General features: G+C 39.9%; 1 protein-coding gene across 1 annotated transcript; it reads left to right on the top strand.

Moving 5' to 3' along the window:
* The first annotated feature begins 329 nt into the window (after positions 1-329).
* Positions 330-17,772, top strand: ara (araucan). Its single transcript, XM_020961185.2, has 5 exons — positions 330-1,128; positions 6,563-7,123; positions 11,183-11,298; positions 15,812-16,149; positions 16,213-17,772. The coding sequence occupies exons 1-5, from the start codon at positions 1,078-1,080 to the stop codon at positions 17,343-17,345; spliced, it is 2,199 nt and encodes a 732-aa protein (XP_020816844.2). The 5' UTR covers positions 330-1,077; the 3' UTR covers positions 17,346-17,772.
* Positions 17,773-18,871: the final 1,099 nt, after the last annotated feature.

Below are 18,871 nucleotides of genomic sequence, written 5' to 3'. Positions count from 1 at the left end.
GCTCTCTGATTGGTGGATATCCGGCTGACTTCCAGTGGATTGCTTCCCCTGTTGGGAAGTGTGTGCGGCAGTGGTGGTACTGATACTGATACTGGTACTGGTGGTGGTGGCACTTCCCAACTGGACTGGCTGGGTGAGCAACGAACCCGAGGGCGTTCCCATCGGTTCGTTCCAAGACGAGCGTTGTCCCGCTCTGGCAGCAACTGCAGCGGAATGCGCTTCCAGCCACGACAAACACGACAGAACGTGCACGGTCAGGAGCGGGGGAGGGGGAGGGGGGTACGTGACCAAGAGCGACGCAAGGCACCACAGTCACGGCATTCGCAACCAGTTCATGTTCAAACGTTATAAGGTGCACATCTGGAGCGTGTGTGTGCTCGCCTCGCGCTGTTGCCGTCGTTGTTTCCCGAAATCGTTACGTTGCTGCGTGCTGTGTGTCGTGTGCGCTGCCGTCGCGTTTTACGAGAGTGAAAGATTGACGGAAAAGAAAGCCAGAACCCTTAACGCCTGGTATCCCGGAGATACTTCATTGTGACAAGTGACACAGATACCTTAGTCCTTACCAAAAAAAAAAAACCAAAAAAAAAAAACACGTGCAATCTTTGAGATTCTTTTGTCGGAGCACAGATACTTCTTGTGTGAGATACTTTCAATTGACTAAGCTCTTTAAATGAGAGATACTTTTACAAGCATCGGAGATACTTCTGTAGTCATCAAGTCTGGAGATTGCTGCTTGTTTCAGCGTAGTGATACTTCAGATACTCCTGTAAACACCAAGACAGATACTACTTCAATCCCTGAGATACTTTAGGGTTGACCTAATGCTGTGTCCACCTAATCGCTCGTTGTTTGTGAACACACGTAATCGAAGCTGAACCACTGTTTACGTTAAACCCAAACATCAGTTGACATTTGATGTAGGAGCTACATAAGTCCTTCAGAAGATTGTCCAAAGGAGAGAGTGAGTGAGAGAGAAAGAGAGAGAGAGGAAGAGAGAGTGAGAGAGATAGAAAGTTTGAGAGAGAGAGAGAGAGAGAAAAGGAGAGTAATTTAACACCCAAAAAGTCCTAAAGTGAAATGGCTGCCTACACACAATTTGGATACGGTGGCTTTCCGACGGCCTCACAGGTGGGTTATTTAATTTAAGATCATTATATGATATATTTATATATATATTTAATATTTCATATTTCATTTAAATGATAAATACATTTCATAAATACCACTGGGCTAAACAAGATACTAATTGTATTAAAAAACTATTTCAGTAAATATTGTATATAAAAATAATACTTTATCTACAGTATACATATATACAAATTTATAAGGTAATCAGAATTAAATATAAAAGATACAATTACCATTTTTAAGCTTTTCCAAAAGTATAAGAATTTAAATTATATTTAAAGTAATAAAACAACTTAGCAAAGGTCTGCTTTAAAATATATTCCTTTGAATATTTGACAAAAAATGCAATTAAAATTATATTTCTAATACAACAATACCTAAAGTACATATATTGAAAAACAAGTTTTTATAAAGAATGTTATTTATAAAATAGAATACCAGTATAAAATGTATAAAAAATGTTTATATTTTGTCTAGAATTTTTCTTATCTTTGTTTGTTAGACGTTTATCAACGGAAATATAAAGGATTTTTATATCAAAAACCATTATTAACTCAACTGTAAGGTTTTTAAAATAATATCATTAATTGACATAATATAACTATATAGGTTAAATCAATTTTATTTCAAAGAAACCTAAATCTTACAAGACCCCAGCTTAAATGCAATTTTTAAAAGCCTCAAGTACAAGTATCTTTGGCAGCGGCCGATCCAAAGTCAAAGCTATCTGATCGCTTTGATCTTGAAGACCTACACTACTGTAGGGCAAAAACGCCTCACTCAGCTCTTTGATTGTTGCGCTCTTGGACTTTCACATGAAAGGCAGCAGGCAAAAAACAGCTCCTCCTTAAAGCCAACTCTTTTTGCCATGCTTATGACAGTAAATTGGTAGAAGTAAGCAAAGAAACAATAAATCAGATGCCTGATATATGGCCTGAGAAAAAAACACTCGCCAGGATTCGAGACTCTTTTTATGTCAGCTGTAAAAATGAACGGAAAAACTGTAGCCTTAAACTTTTGGTTTTTGCATTGTTTAAACTTTAAAGATATGCTGCAGGTGCAACTATTTTTGACAATATATATTGGATGGATCACAGTGCCTGTGAAGGTTATTAGGATACAAATAGTAAATTGATTGAGTTTATTTTTTTCTCCTCTCAAGAGATACTCACTATACACACTAGCCAGTTTCATTTCCCAGGCTGAGATTCCTCGAAGAAGACTTTTTCCCATTTCGGACCACACGAGTCCAATTAAGTGCAGTCGAAATGATGCAGGAGGATGGAGGAGTGGAGTGCCAAGAGCCAGACAATCAGGAGGCGCAGGCGATGGGGAGGTGCCGATTGAGGCACGCTCAGGTGAAACTGTTGAAAAGTCAATAAAATTCAATTGCAACGATCGTAAATCATAAAATTCATAACCGTAAAGTGACAGCTGAGGGCAGGCCCTGGGAATGCCTTGGTAGCTACGTGAGCAGCATCTTGGCCCTCCATTGATGAGGAGTTGGTCTGCGACTGGCCAAGATGCAGCCGATATGCAGTGGAGGTCTCGGTCTTCGACTCGATCTTGGTCTTGGTCTTGCTCTTGGTCCCACAAAGCGAACGATCATCGATGGACCAATGACTTTGGACCCCGCTCTGATCTACTTTACATTGCACTGAAGGTGCTCCTCTCTTTTCTCTTCAAGTGGCGCTTATTCCTATCAAGTTGGTCATCTGCCCAGGATGCGGAGGAGCTGGGGAAGCGCGGGAGTAGATACGATTCGGAGGCGGATGGATCCGGGAGCCTGGCAGGGAACTCGGAGATACAAGTCGCGATTAGATCGCTGCGTTTGCGATTCACAGAAATTTCCAAAGCACACTGAAACTGGACTGGGACTGGGACTGGGACTTGGGATGGGACTCGAACTGGGCACTGTGCACACATGGCCAACAGATCTTATCTGGCCACTGTCGCCTGCCAGTCGTCTGCACAGGCTCCACTCCACTCTTCTGCATCTCCAGTTGGACAACATGGATGTGGCCAATTCACATGACCATGGCCCACTGGACTCTTGGTCTCTTGACTGGCGCTTCCTCCGTCCTGGTAAGGAATGGAGTGGAGGTGCTCCTCGCTGCCTCATGAATAATGCATTCAAGGAGAACGCAAGGAGCCGAGGAATCTGGCAGGCGCATAGAGCTCCCTATATGGTGTCGCCTATCAGATCAGTTGTCATAATTCTCATATTGTTTTGCGATTCGCTGGGAACGTAGCATCAGAATCAGAATCAGCCACAGCCTCCTTCCGATCGAAGCGTCAGCACAGCTCTCGGGACTGAAATGTATTTGCTTTTTACTAATTAAAATCACGCGGCCCGAAAAAACACCTGAATCATTCATTTGTTAAATTTTGATAAATGGTTGTGCGTTTTTTTGGTATTTTTATTTTCATCGGTGTCCCTATATATAGGCAAACAGGCGGGGTTTTGGCCTCGAAATTCTATTATTCGAACGATTCACCCCCCATCATGACTCACAACATTTTTCCTATATTAATTATGAAATGTTAAAAAGGCCTTCTAGTGGATCACTCACCTGTAGTTTGTACACTTGAATTAGAGAGAAAAGCTAATGATCGATGGTGGGTTTATTAATTAAGATCAGATACAATTGTTAATATTTATTTAATGTTGTTTAAAGAAATCCAAGAGGGAAGTGCTATCTTCTCAGCAAATATGCCTTGGGTTTCCTCTAAAATCTATTCATAATTTAATATAATTGTCTATTTATTTTTCCAAGTATGTTTTCCATATTTTGTCTTAAAATTCCTTGAGAAAAGTCGCTTTTCTCTGTGTGTACCGTCTGCAAGAATCGATCTCTTTTCGATCTCCCTTCGATCGCATCTGATAATTATAAAATAAAATGCATAAACAGCGATTTCGATGGGCGAGGGTTCTATTGTCAGATTATGTTAATGGCGCGGAATAATTATGCGTCTTTGGTCTTTGGCATTTAATTTTCTGCCCAGAATTTCGCTACGGAAGCCGTGTAAGCCTGGCCAGAAATTGCTGCCAGGATATATAATATATATATATGTATATATGACCTTTAGGCTGAAGCAGGCAGAAATTCCGCTGGCATTCGATCAATTTGTAGCTGTCCATCAGCGGAGCATTCAGCTTAATTATAGGTTCGGCAATATATTTTCGCCCAGGCAGACTTTGGAAATTGAGGCAGCTCGCTCGTTTTCGCAGATTGCCCGCGGTAATTTTCAGAAGCCTTCTTCGCCAGCATCTGCAACTCCATCTCGATCTTGGGCAAGGGTCTGGTCTTGGGTCTTTGGTCTGGGTTTGGGTTTGGGTTTGGGTTTGGACCTGGGTCTGGGTCTGGATCTGGAGCTGCAAAACCTGAGAGACTCCAGCACCGACCTATAGGCGTCGGCTGCCACACCCTCATTGATTTCTGGCATTTTTAAATGCCCAACCAGTCTGCTGCTTCATGGGCTTGCCGCATTTTGCATATTAATTGCCAAGTGAGTGGCGCATGCCATAGGCGAGAAGCTCTCCTCTTCGCATACATAAAACATAATGTAGATATATAAAGAAAAGATGGAGGACATCAAGCACTTGAAATCGATTTTGCAATGTGCGAGGTAATTGATCTGGCCGCCGCCATTTGCTGGAGGAGGCTAAAAAGGAATCCAGCAGCAGATCTCCCAATCCCCGGCCATTGATTAAGGGAACTTAATCGCCGCGGGATTATGAATCCCGTGCAGCTTCTGCTTCTGCATTTTCAGCCGGCGGCACTGATTGTGTGTTAACACCATATTCGCTTACATGTTATCGATGCATCTTGTAATGGGGGCCTTCTGTCGATTTTTCGAATTAAATTCGCTTGCAATTACCCCTGCGCGGATTTTATATCGTTTTATATCGTTGGGATGGGCAAACAACATTGCCGGACATCAATATTTATGAAGTTTCTAGTACGGCAGTTAGCATGACTTACTCGGCCTTTCATCGCCACAAAATTAGCCATTATGCGTGGATGTGCGTTTCCTGTGCCCCAGGTTGGAGGGAGGTATCTATTCCCGGGCAGGTTCTTCTTGTAGCACCTTCCTGGCCAAGTTGACAGCTGGTTTATCTAGCTGTTGGCTGCAATTATCTAAAGGTATAATAATACTAATCAATTTTAAGATAATTGTAATCATTAAATGAAAGAGATTTCAAGGGAATTTTGTCATGTTATGGGATAAACTTTTATAGGGATTTTTTGATTAAGTTTTAATATCAAGTTTTTCAAAGATAATGAATATTTATTTTTTATAATATTTTTATTATTATTAAAATATTTTTTATTTAATGCTGCAGCCAAAGTTTACCTTCTTAGTGCTTAAAGGGACTAATCTTCAGGTTTAAATTATTTTCAAGTTTGTGTAAATGATTGTAGTTTTCTAAGGACAAAAACAATTATTCTTCAATTTAAAATTAAAGTAGCATAAAAAAAACATATTAAACCTATTAAAGAAGTTCACTTATACTTGACTTAAATGTAAAAATATAGTATTGTATATACAGTTTTTTGGATGGTTAAAACTTATTAATCTTTCAAGACCCTCAAACTTTTAGGAAATGTAAACTTTATCCAGCTGTTAAACTTAATGCCCAATAATACCTAATTCATTGCCTTAATATATATAAAGATAAATGCAAAGGTTAGTTTTATATGTTTGAAAATGAAATATATTCCTTCAATAAGCCAAAGATGGGATATTTCTTGGAAGCCAAACCTCGGCACAGTAAATGTGTTTTTCGGAGAGTCTTATCAGGTCTTCATATCACACATAAGGTGTTCGAAATGACCCTTTTGCAGCTGATGAAAAATATTTCTCGATCATCGAGGGCTCCAGTGGTGGTGTGTTTGAAATAAAAATTAAAATGGCCCTTTGATTAACATGCATTAGTTATGTAAGCCAGTGGCAATCTGTTTATATATCACTTAAGGCTATCAGTGAATGCATTTCAAGTTGTGAAGTGTACCTGCACGGTGGGAAAATGCTTTATCAAATTGATTTTATGAATTCGATTACAAAATACATATATCAAGTTATTAAATTAAAATAATCTGAACATTTGACGAGGTTTGGAAAAGGGAAATGTGTTTAGTTATTATATACTAGACTTGTTTTATTAATTATTCTATTTCTTTAAGTATAAAAAACACTTTTGGTTCATAGGTTCATACAAGAGGTTAATAAGAACATTTTAACACAAGTTTTTTAAACATTTTCTTTAAGTATTGTTTGAATTTTAAACACCTTTCCAGGACACATTTTATCCCCGTGCAGTCACCTTAATATACACATAAGATAAGGCACTGAAAAGCCGAATTTTGTGTTTCAATTTGCGATAAAGCTGGTCCCATCTAAAGATCCTCTCTCCTTCCTCCCATTGCAGCTAATACCGCCAAGTGCCCAGCCAGCGGAGGACTCCTCCGTGAACGTGAACGACTCGCTGGTGATGACAAACGCCCCGGCGATGAGCCCTGCGGGTGGTGCGGACTGCCAGGCGAGCCAGCCATCGGGTGGCATTGCTGGAGCTGGCGGAGATGCCTCCTCGGGGGCACTCAGCCCCAATGCCCTTTCGCAGAACTCGCAAAATGCCCCAACGGGGGGATTGGTGGTGGCCGGAGCTGGATCCGGGCCAGGCGGAGCGGACCTGGTTACCGGTGGCGGCGGCGGCGGCGGTGGCTCCCTGGACGGTAATGGTGTGGGCACGACGCCCACGGCCGGCGGAGGCAGTGGCTCCTGCTGCGAGAACGGGCGACCCATTATGACCGACCCGGTGTCGGGTCAGACCGTCTGCTCCTGCCAGTATGACTCCGCCCGCCTTGCCCTCTCCAGTTACTCCCGGCTGCCGGCGGCCAGCGTTGGCGTCTATGGAACACCATATCCCTCAACGGACCAGAATCCCTACCAGAGTATTGGAGTGGACAGCTCCGCCTTCTATTCGCCGCTGGTGAGTGCAGTTAAAGCTTAATATAATATATTAAACAATATATTTTACTATCTAAAATATAAGAGGGAATATTTATATTTAATTTACTTAGTTTCAAAATAAATTACATTCCCTTTAATAATTAAAAGACGTAAAATATCTTATGCTGCTTAAGAGTTCTTAAGAATATATTTAACGAGGTGCAGGATGTGTTAAGATTCTTATTAAACAGGCTTAAAAAGGGTTGAATTAAAAATTAAAGATTGAAGATAGTACAGAGAATATGTTAAGAATTTCGTTTTTATATTATTATACATAGATAAATTCTTAAAATAAAGTTAAATAATTTTTGTAGTTCGTTGAAGAGTATTTTTAACCAGCTTTGGAATTCTCAACTAATTATTCAATGACTTTTTGTGAGTCATCCTTTTCCTGTAGGGTTTTAATGAGAATTCGATATTTTGATTAAAAAAATGAGTATTTAAAATACACATTTTACTATTTGAAATGTACAATTATCATATTATATAATATCTTAAAATCGAACTGCTTTTATCTCATGATATTTAATTCTGAAAATCTACAGATTTTTTCCAAGTGCCTGACAAAGTTCTAAGGAACCCCCTCTGGGCCAGAGGGCTAAATGGATTATCTCAGCGTATGACTTTAATTGTGTAGTCAGTGGCTTTTGTCCGGGGCTTAGGAGAGAGGAGACACCGAACCGAACAACGACAAAGACAACGACAACGACAACGACATCGACAACTAAAACGACAACAAAGCTATGGCTTTGGCTATGGCTAACAACGACAACGACGATGGCTTGTCAATGCAGTCGACTAAATCGAATTATCATTATGGCTGACTGAAGCTCAGTCAAACCTCATTTGGCTCCGTATCGGGGCTTTAGTTTCTTCCCCCGGAATCCTCCTCACTGGATCCCCTTTCTATCGCCGCCTATCCATCTACCTAATTTATAAGCCAGGCCAACACACAGCTCCAGCCGCATGTCTGAAGGTTCCCTACCATCTACTCTCCTCTCGAATGGCAATCGACTTCCATTGCGATATTCGATACTTTGCATAAAGAAAGGCAAAATCATTGGAAACAAAACATATTGCCCCATGGCCTCAATTACACTCCACTCTCTTCGTGTATGTGTGGGCTAATCAAGCTTATGGTTCAGTGTGTGTAAGAGAGCACCACACAACATACAGAGACACTGGAGGTTAAGGTAATAGGATGACCCTTTAGAGAAGATATGTTAAAAAGGATCTTTAATCATAAAGCATCACAAAGATAAAAGAATTCTGGATATTTTTTGATTTAAATAAATGTTTTAGTTAAGGTATACAATAGATAAGTATATAGGTTCAGTAACTATGAAAATATTTCACTCTTAATATCGTAATTGAAGAATAAGCTATTAAGCTTTCATCAGTTATTAAGTTTTTATTTGATAAATAAACTAAGTTAGGTAATAATATAACATTTAAAGTATCTAATTTTATCACTAAATATTTGTTTGTTCATTTATTAAATCTTTTAAAAGATTTCTATGTTTTAGAAGGAAATCATTTTAAAGTAAATTGAGTCTTTTATAATTTTCTCCCCCTTTTTAAAGTCAATTTTCTATCACAAAAATATTCAAAAAATCAATCAAAATCTCAGTAATTCTTTACCAAAATTGTAATCCCCTATTATTTTGACCTTGACTGTGTCATATATAGTCACTAAGTGACCGCTGAAATGTACACGAGCACAGCATGACTGAAGCAAAACACACGCTGGCGCTGCTGCTGCTGCTGCTTTTGCTTCAACTTTTCGCTTTGGCTTTGGGCTGCTGTTGGCCTGAATGAAAGGCAAACACACAGGCACAAACACAGTCGCAGACAAACACACAAAATTGGCAACAATATGTATAACAACAATGTGGACAGTATTTAGCCTTGGCAAATAACTAACTGCCAGAGATGGATAGGCCGGACAACGGCTTAGCTTGGAATCGTCCAAAAAACAACCAAAAAGACCAAATAACCAAATAGCCGAGCAAGTGTTTTATAAGGACATAGATAAATAATTTCATCAGCGTGGTTTGTGTACACCATTTTTCAATTTCCGAATCAGTGAGAATATTTTTTTTTGGGGAATTTGTTTCTATTATTTAAAGTAAAATATATAGTTGAACGAAAGGGAAATGAGTGGTTTCAAAGAATGCCATATTCTTAGAGATTCTTATCCTTTCAATTAACATATTTTATGTGCCCTAAATTTATTTGTACTAGGGAGTTTAATAGGGAATAAAATCAAAATTTGTATATATTTGAGAAAATTTAATTAAATTGTTTGGAAAAGTCTTATCTAAATTATTCTTATGATCTAGGAAGGGGCACTTTACACGATTAATTATATTCGATATAAATTGGACTATATTTTCCACTAGAATTTTATTACCAATATTTAAAAATTCCAATTTGCCTAACTTTGACAGATTGTAAACATATGTAAAAGATTTAAATTATGGACACCCCTAGTTTTAAAGCCCAATACTTTTGATGTAAACTTCATGTAAAACATGAAAACTAGCTGAACAACATACAAGTTATAATCAAAAAGTCGTAACATGATTTAAAAAAACTTAAACTAAGCCTAATTCCAATAAAATTTCTCCTGATTTTTGCCCTATCTTAGGTCACGTTTCCATACCCCCCAAATTAACCAACAAGTTTCATAAATTGTTACTAATTTAAAGAAATCTTAAAACACTTGTCCCGTCTTTGTCAACAATATGCATTTCCCCAGACCTGTAATAAGCACATTAGTTTGAATGATCTAATTAATATGAACAAAAACACGGTCTAATCAACTTGGGCGGCTCTCGGCCAAGTACTTCAAAGGGAAACCTCCTCCTTTGGAGGCAAAGGGAGTGATGTAAGAGGAAAAGAGGAAAACCCCCCAGGGAAAAAAGGAGAGGAGAGGAAAAGCAAATGGGGCGGAGACGGCAGCGGCAGCCACCAAAGTGTCATGTTAAATTGTTATTTACAACAACAGGAAATTCATTCGTTCTCCGTTTTTTTTTTTTCGTCTTTATTTTATTTGGTTTTTTTCCCCTTTATTTTTTGTTGTATTTTGTGGCAAGAGAGCGCGCACCTGACCGACTGAGTGTGTCGTCTTCTTTATCGCGGACGTCGCGTCACGAAGCGCATACTTTTAATTAAGAAAATATCTCTGGGGGCTCGATAAGATGTCTGTTCAATTTGGAAGCGAGGTGTTAATACGCGGGATCTGGCAGAATCTTACACATCATTTCGATTGGTAAATAAATCGGTGAGACGACCACGAGATCTCACTTTTTATTTTGTTCGATGGCGATCCGAAGCCAATACCAATACCAAATACCTGTTCAAACGACATTTTGATAAATATATTTGTCACTCGACTGCGGCGGCAACTGAAGTGATTCGAGGAGGGCTTTTCGCTCTGGAGGGAGGGAGGGGGGTGAAAAATTAATAAACAACGGCATACATGATGTTCGGCAATTAAAAATGTTAATACCATTTCATAAATCAAGAGCCCACAAAAGCCCGGGTCGACAGGGCCAACCAGATTGGGCCGCTGCCACAGCATCGATCTGGCCAATAGTTGTCGCTCATAAATCCGGCTGTCATTTTCCGAGGGCATAAATCGCAGCACGCCACAGCCAGACTTGGGAGTCTGAATTGGAATTAAAAATTCAAAAGTGTCAGTCCCGCAAAAGCCCGATTTTATACCCGTTTAATAACAATAATCGGCGCTCTCCGCTTGGCTTAGATAATTTCCGATTTTATTTTTCGGAAAGTTATGGTTTCTCGGTATCGATCGGTGTATCTGTCGATGAATGTCACTCAAATATATGGCCAGCATGGCGGCATTTGCTTGTTTTTTTCGGCGAAATATGTTGGCAAATTATAAATTCCATGTTAACAAAATTGTCAACTTTGGAAACTGTGGGAAAATGCTTTGTTTCGGCAACGACGAAATAACATAATAATAACTCAATTCGAATCATTGTATTTAATGTTGAATTCTTAATCGTTTCAGAGCAACCCGTATGGACTCAAGGACACGGGCGCGGGTCCGGAGATGGGAGCCTGGACCTCCGCAGGACTACAGCCCACCACGGGCTATTATTCCTACGATCCCATGTCGGCCTATGGGTAAGAACCATCTCTCATTCTCTCGTTCTCTTTGAAATTTAATTAGTTGTTAGGCTGAGCAATAATTAATTGCGTCTAATAGAATATAAATAGAAAGCCTTTTAGCGCAATTTAAATACTACGTAGAGGAAACCAGGGGCCAAGCGAATCAAATGCAATCGCTCGCCCATAATTAATTACAAAATATTTGCAAGTACTTGAAATTGATTTGAATTTAATTGCCTGCGGCGGCTGCGATGCCCCCTTGTCCCTCCCCTTTCCCATGTCCTGTTTTCTTCCTCCGATTTTCCCTGGGTGCTCTAGGGACGGACGATAATAAAATTTGAATTGTTCGAAACTGTATGAGAGCGCGAAATTATTTATTTATGATTGCTGCAAAAATAATAGCAGTTAATTGCACGCCAGAGCGGGCAACGCACGCTGTACGTCCTCACTGAATATATAGATTCATGTAGGCTTTTACACTGAAAATAAAATGGGAAAGATAGGTTTTAAATTTAAATATAAATGTTTATTTTTCTGGGATTTTTTTTTGAGTTTTTTAGGGGTTAGTAAACCTATTTCTATAGAATTTCTACTTGTATTTTTAAAGTAGTTCTCAACAGTATCCTGTAATAATTTATTTCCCTTTGAATTAAGCTTAAATCTTTAACTTCTTAAATGCAAAAATATTTAAAATCAAGACTGAAAAGAATTTTTCATAGTAAAGCATACTAAAATCGTACTCCCTAGGCCCTAAAAATGTTACAATTTATTTTATACCTACCCCAATTTTCCCCCTGTGTAAGTGCGTGATTTTGTGAAGTATGCTGCTTAATTAGCACCTATTAAATAAATATTTTATTGCATATACCCAACATATTTTTTGCTGTGCATGTACATACATTAATACGAAAAGTATGTGCACACGTGGGTGCATATATGCATGCATAAGTGCGTACGCACATACCACACACACACTCGCACACACACGGTAGGACGACCATTCCCAATCCCAGTTCCAGTCCCAGTCCGAGTATAATTCCGATTCCAGATCGAGGGGTAGGGAAAGGGGGAAAGGACGCAAACTGGGCAGGCTGAGTGGCATGCAACGGCTGCGGCTTCCCGTTGGACGGTCGCTTTCGGCCGGCTTGCGTGCGGAAAGCCCATGAAATCGAGCTGCAGCTAAGTGAATGAATGAGTGAGTGAGTTGTAAGCGATGCAGCCGAGAGAGAGAGAGAGGGGGAGAGAGTAGTGGGGTGGCGGTGCCGAGGAGCAACCGAGGGGGCGGAGAGGAGGTGTGAGCCGCAAATGAACGCCATGTTGGCCGCCATATTGAGCGGCAGTACATACGCACGTACTTACCGATGTACCGGTGTTGTGTTGGTATGTGTGTTCGACTAAACAGTCTGTAAAGTGCACTGAAAAAAAGAATATCAACACTTAATTAATTCGGGAAACTCTCAAAAATGTTATTTGAATTTATTTTAAGTCGATAATCGGAAATCGCATTTAAAATTGACACCGAAGAGTATCTTTTATCCTTCAAAAGTCACTAAAAGTTCTCATATTTAAAGAAAAAAGCTATTCCCAAGTGTTAAAGCTTTTGCAAACTTAAATTAATTCTTTTTAAAGCCACCTTTAATTGCTAAATATATAATTTTTCCCTCTGTGCGAAGGCGTGTACATATTTACGAGCTTGACAAAGACATTTAAGAGGGGAGAATGGTTGCGCTTTGTTTTGTTCATCGTCACAAATTGGCAACGTGGAAAGGTGGAAAATCTGACTGACTGACTGACTGTCTCTCTGTCCCTCAGTCTGTCTGTCTGGCTTGGATGGAAATTGCAGGCAAAATGGAAAATAAAATTGGTGGGGGAAAAGGGTCCCAGTCGCAGCCTGAGTGGGAGGAGGGTGGCACTGACAGGCAACGTAATTACCCAGTGACAGGCATGCCCGTGTCTGCTCACGGGAGCGAATGTCATTTTAATGCCCGGCATTATTTGTTCGAAATGTACGAGTAAATCGCAACTCGAAGATAATGGCCGCCGTAATTGGCGGCTCCAACCAAATTGCATGTGTTTCGCGTAGAAGCTAAAAATGTAAATGTGTGTAAGCCGGTCTAAAACTAATAAGCGCACCATTCGGCCATTCCCAGTCAATGCACTGAAGAATAATCTTTTTGGGGAGAATTTAGAATATATTTTAATTAAATTTATTAGCTTGGAAATAAAGAAAAACAGTTGGTGCTTTAGGGGAATACTTGTATAAGTATGTATAAGAAAGTATTTCTGTATTTTGTGGGAGAAATCTTGTGAATATCGAAAAACATGGTAAGATTAGTAGGAAAATATATTAGCAGAGAGAGACAAATTCAAAAAAATATTGTTTTAGGAGCTTAGTTTAATGTACTTTTCATAAAAAATATTTACAAGTATTTAAAGATATTCTTTATATTTTAAAAATAATAGTCGTGTCCTCCAAAAGTTCCTTAAACGAAATAAGGATATTTGCAATAAAAATTGGAGCAATTAAAGCATTATTTTTTGGTTAAAGAAGAACTGATTCTTATCTATGTTAATTTCTATAAATTTAAACCAAAGCCTTCTATATTATTTTTCCGAGTGCTAACAAACCATATAGCCATAGACCCACATAGCCGTATCCGTCGCCCTGTATTTGTGTGAACAAGAATGTGATTTGTTAACAAGATTATGGCCCGCTAGGAACAGCAGCAGCGGCAAGTCGCAGTAGCTACTGCTACCGCGGCCAAATCATTTTTGTTTACGAGTTATGCCAAAAGGACGCAGACACATGTATGCCGGTACATGCATTTCGCGGCACTGCAATTATATGGCGAATACAAAAATAGGATGCGTGCCAATTACGGACAAATTGATGTTGTGTTAGCTTGTAAACATAACAGCACAAAAAGCCCACAAAGCGTATCACTGGAATCGAATTCAGTTAGCAATAGAGCCATAGAGCTATAGAGCTATATAGAGTTATAGCCACCGAACTACGCGATAATCATATGGTCCGGAGTATTATATAAACCGCCTTCGGACGATGTTACGGGTTACGTGCCTGAAATTACGGCCTTCTCATGCCTCCCGTCACGGTCATTGGACAAATCTGATTTCTTGTCTGGACCTCAAATACAGTGGAAACTCTTATAGGGCGTACATAAATTGAACGAAACATTCAATCTTGGAACGAAGGCTAATTTAACGAACAAACTCTATTGTAAGGACAACTCTATTATTGCCAGAAAGGGGTACTCTCTTAGGCGGACAAGTTTCTTTCAAATGTTTTATTTTATTTATATTAAATTTAATTTAATAAGTAAACTTTAAGCATAACAATATAGATAAATCAAGGTATCTTATAGATACAAATTCTTGGAATGTCTAGCAGCTCTTTCTGTTTATCGAACAAATTTAATTTTTCCTTAAATATAACTCAGTGAAAAGTAAAGAATTTAATATAAATACATATTATATTAAAACTATGACTTAAACTATGATAAATATACCTATTCACCTATTAAAAATTCCGCTCTCAGTGAAAGTTCCGCTGTATTTTTTTGATTGTACGAAAAACCACGAGTCCTCCTCCAAACTCTTGTGCTAATCACTGGCAACATCCTTCTCCACACTGTACACATTCAGGATACACTAGAACTACAACAAAACACAATAAAAAAAAACCAAAAAAAAGAAAAGCAAAAGAAAGAGAGAGTAAGAGAAAAAAACAAGGAGAAAGGACGTTCAAATTTGCATTCGACGGGCAGCGTTTCTGAGTTTCGTTCTTTATCTTGTTGTAAAATTCACCGCACACAAACTGTTGATTGTGGCTCCATAAAAATCCCATGAAAAAGCGAGCAAAATGGGGGATTAAAAAAACGGACGAAAAGGGAATGGGAGTGGCTTTGGGAGTGGGTTTGGAAGTGGGTCTGGCCAGAAGACCCGAAAGTGAAACGGATGAGCCGGATGTGCAGCGGAGAGTACGCATGGGCTGGGGCTTAATTTTAGCTAGGAAATGCTGCTGCTCCTGCTGCTGGAAGGGATTCCCACAGGCTCTGGTGGGTTAAAAAATGTGCGATAAGTGCACCACCATTGAAGAGTAGGAGGATGTGGAGACGGAGGACCCCCACTTGCACCCACTTGTCGTCCTCGTTATTGCCGGAGACGCTGTGTTTGGACTGCTGTTGCTGCTTTTTGTGGCCGTGCCCTGTTTCACAACTATGTTTTACAATATTTTGACGATGTATTACACTGGCAGGACGACGATCCCGAGTATCTCTCCGGGGAGAGTTCAGCACAGAGGAGCCTAAGGGGGTAGAGGAACAGGAGAACATCAATTTGAGTTTTCCGCATTTTTAATGAATTTCCATGTTTTCATGCTGCTGCATTTTTTACGTGGCATGCAATTAGGAAGAGCACGGAAATCTATTTAAAGAGAATATTAAACTTTATGTAATTTTACAATTTTTCAAGTTGATTAATATATTATATATATATCTCTTTGTTTTAGCTATGGTGCCAGCTATGATCTTGCTGCTCGTCGCAAGAATGCCACCCGGGAGTCCACGGCCACTTTGAAAGCCTGGTTAAATGAGCACAAGAAGAATCCGTATCCTACAAAGGGCGAGAAGATCATGCTGGCCATCATCACCAAGATGACACTCACCCAGGTCTCCACTTGGTTTGCCAATGCCCGGCGGCGTCTGAAGAAGGAGAACAAGATGACCTGGGAGCCCAAGAATCGCACGGATGATGATGACGATGCCATGGTATCAGATGATGAGAAGGACAAGGAGGACCTGGAGCCGGGCAGCAAGGGAAGCCAGAGTGGCAGTGGCCTGGCCAAAGGTATAGGACTTGGGAGTCATTCCCCAGGGTTAAGTACTCAAAGTCGTCCTTTCTTTGAACCAGATGAGACCAAAGAGGAGGAGGACGCCATAGATGAGGACCAGAAGTGCTTGGGTCAGCAGGCCAATATCCTGCGAGCAGGCTTCGGTTATCCCTCGGCAGGAAGTGGCGGCTATCATGGAGGTGGAGGTGGCTCCGCTGCCGGTGGCTATCACCCGTATCACCATCAGCATCCCGCTTATTACCAGCCGGGTCAGCAGGGCATGTTGCCCTTTCATGGAGGTGAGGGTTCCGGATCGGGATCAAAGCTCCACGGGGACAATGGGGAGTCAAAAAACCAGCTAGGCCGGGACTGTGGCGTGCCGATTCCAGCTACCAAGCCGAAGATCTGGAGTCTGGCCGACACAGTTGGCTGCAAGACCCCGCCGCCGGCCTACATGGGCCATCAGGGTCACCCAAATCACTCGATGCCGCTGCAGCAGCAATATCCGCCAGTGCAGCAGGAGCAGGGAGCCGGCGCAGCTGGGCGGGATCAGATGTTCAATGGTGCCGCCGCTCCCTACCTGAGGCCGCACACCACGGCTTACGGGGGTTTTCTAGGGGCTACGACCCAGCAGCTGCATACTACGAACAGCAGCAACAGTATGCCCTACAGCAGCAGCAGCAGCATCAGCAGCAGTATCCCCCAGCACCAGCAGCAGCAGCAGCAGGAGCAACTGCATCCGCAGCAGCTGGCGGTGGGTCAGCGGAGCAGCGGGAGCAGCAGTTCCAGCGGCACGCATACGCCTACCATCCTTACTACGGGAAGTTCGAGCGGGGCCCAGCTGCAGCTGCAGTTCCAGCGGCAGCAGTTCCAACAATCTCAGTCCACAGCGAGTCAGCGGGCGATGGGGTTTCCCGAAGCCCAACCCGATACTCCACCCCAAACTCCGCCGAATATGAAGGTGCTGAACGGAGCTTTGAGTCTCCTGCCTACCGCTACTCCAGCCCCTACGATCGCTACCTGTCGCAGCAGTAATGCGACCCAATACAATGGTTATCCCATGAATTTCTCCAGGATTGGGGAGTACTCACCGCGAGAGGATTATGGCAGCGGGAACAGTAGCAGCAGCAGCACCAGCTCCTCATCCTCGCCACTCCAGCTGCAGCGGAATGAGGCCATGTTTAGGCCACTCTTTAAGAAGTATGTCAACTAAGAGGGTATAGTATACATAAGTGCTATGAAAAGCAACGAGAAAATCTCTAATAAAATCAAAGAGATTTATAAGAACTTGGACAGATCTTGAAAAAATCAAAGAAATCCTTTTTTTGACCAGCATCTTGCGTCTATAACTGGTATTTAAGAGGCCCCATTGGGATTGTGTAATATTCATTGTAATCGTATACACCGCGTAAAACAACTTCAAGTTTCATTCGAGTTATGCATCATGTATTTAGAGTACCAGATCAAATGTTTCTCTTCAAACTGCAATGTAAGCTTAGGCTAAATACTAAATTAGCGCAATAAGATTGTAAACTGTGATACGTTTTTCATTGTCTAACAGACTTCACACTAAACACTTCGTCTATATGAACACATAATCTAAATAATTTTAAATCGTTTAATAAAATTCTTTATAATCATGAAAAGTATGAGTTTTCTAAAATGGAAGGGTAGTGGAATTTTTACTATAACTTAAAGGTAAGTGGAGGTAAAGTTGAGCTGTGAATTAAGTAAAAAAGAATGCAGAAACATTTTAGTAGCTATTTATTATTTATTTCCCAGTCACATCTTTTTGCTATTCTGGAAAAATCTGCTAATTACCTTCTACCCTTCAATGACAAAATTAGCATTATTTTACATTAATTTATAGTTTGAACATTTGTTCTAATTCAGCGACAAGTACAGCAGGCTTTTGAAATGTATATGGCGGTAAACCAGTGTCATTAATCGATTGCAAATGTAATTTATTATTATTTTTTTTATCCTCGTTTGCCCAAATTGAGGCCAGACAAAAAAGCTGAAACATGACGTACAAAAATGGTAATGATAGGTGTAATTAAGCATTTTTTTTTACTCTAGCTTATGATTCAAGTAAAAACTGATAAGGTATTTACAATGCACTACTATTAAAATAATATTTGAAACATAAATTTTAAATATTCTAATGTGTATTCAATAGAAATTTAAATACACGGAGCAATTGCTTAACTCTTTCGTAAATCATAATAAGACAAATATTTTATAGTTCATTTGAATGTTTGATTATAAAATTTGTCTATAGATTTCTAGAGTCTCGATTATGTTTTATTTCTCTATTGTTTAATGCTCTGTTTAGTGTGAAAATTTGAGGCTTTATTTGAATCCCTATAGTGATGCAAAACAAAAAAATTTACTTATTTTATAAGGACAAAAATATCAATAAAATGTTACATCTATAAAGTCAAATAAAAAGCCATGAAACGAAGAAGAAAATTAAATATTTAGAGTTTAGGAAACCTGAGAAATATAGTGTTTAGAATGGGTTAAAGGATAGATCAAAAACAAAACAAAATATCTATGTTTCTTGATTTTGTTTTAATCACATAAATTTCTTGATAAATATTAAATATATAATGGTATATTAACCTATGAACATATATTTAGATCGCAGATGAATATGGAACCCCTCTCTATCTAGAGTTAGTTCCAGACTACTTTTTATTTAGACAAAATCTTGGGGTATTTATGGATTGTGATATG

The sequence above is a fragment of the Drosophila serrata genome, unplaced genomic scaffold (genome assembly GCF_035046125.1).
Source record: "Drosophila serrata isolate PLE 108 unplaced genomic scaffold, ASM3504612v1 contig_272, whole genome shotgun sequence".
Taxonomy (NCBI): Eukaryota; Metazoa; Arthropoda; class Insecta; order Diptera; family Drosophilidae; genus Drosophila; species Drosophila serrata.
The sequence above is the reverse complement of the archived record's forward strand: the minus strand, read 5'-3'. Positions and strand labels throughout refer to the sequence as shown.

Bases quoted from the DNA above. Each gene is read 5' to 3' on its own strand.
- ara (XM_020961185.2), top strand. From the start codon at position 1,078: ATGGCTGCCTACACACAATTTGGATACGGTGGCTTTCCGACGGCCTCA. The intron at 1,129-6,562 runs GTGGGTTATTTA...CTCCCATTGCAG, and splicing joins GCTTTCCGACGGCCTCACAG to CTAATACCGCCAAGTGCCCA. The intron at 7,124-11,182 runs GTGAGTGCAGTT...TAATCGTTTCAG, and splicing joins CCGCCTTCTATTCGCCGCTG to AGCAACCCGTATGGACTCAA.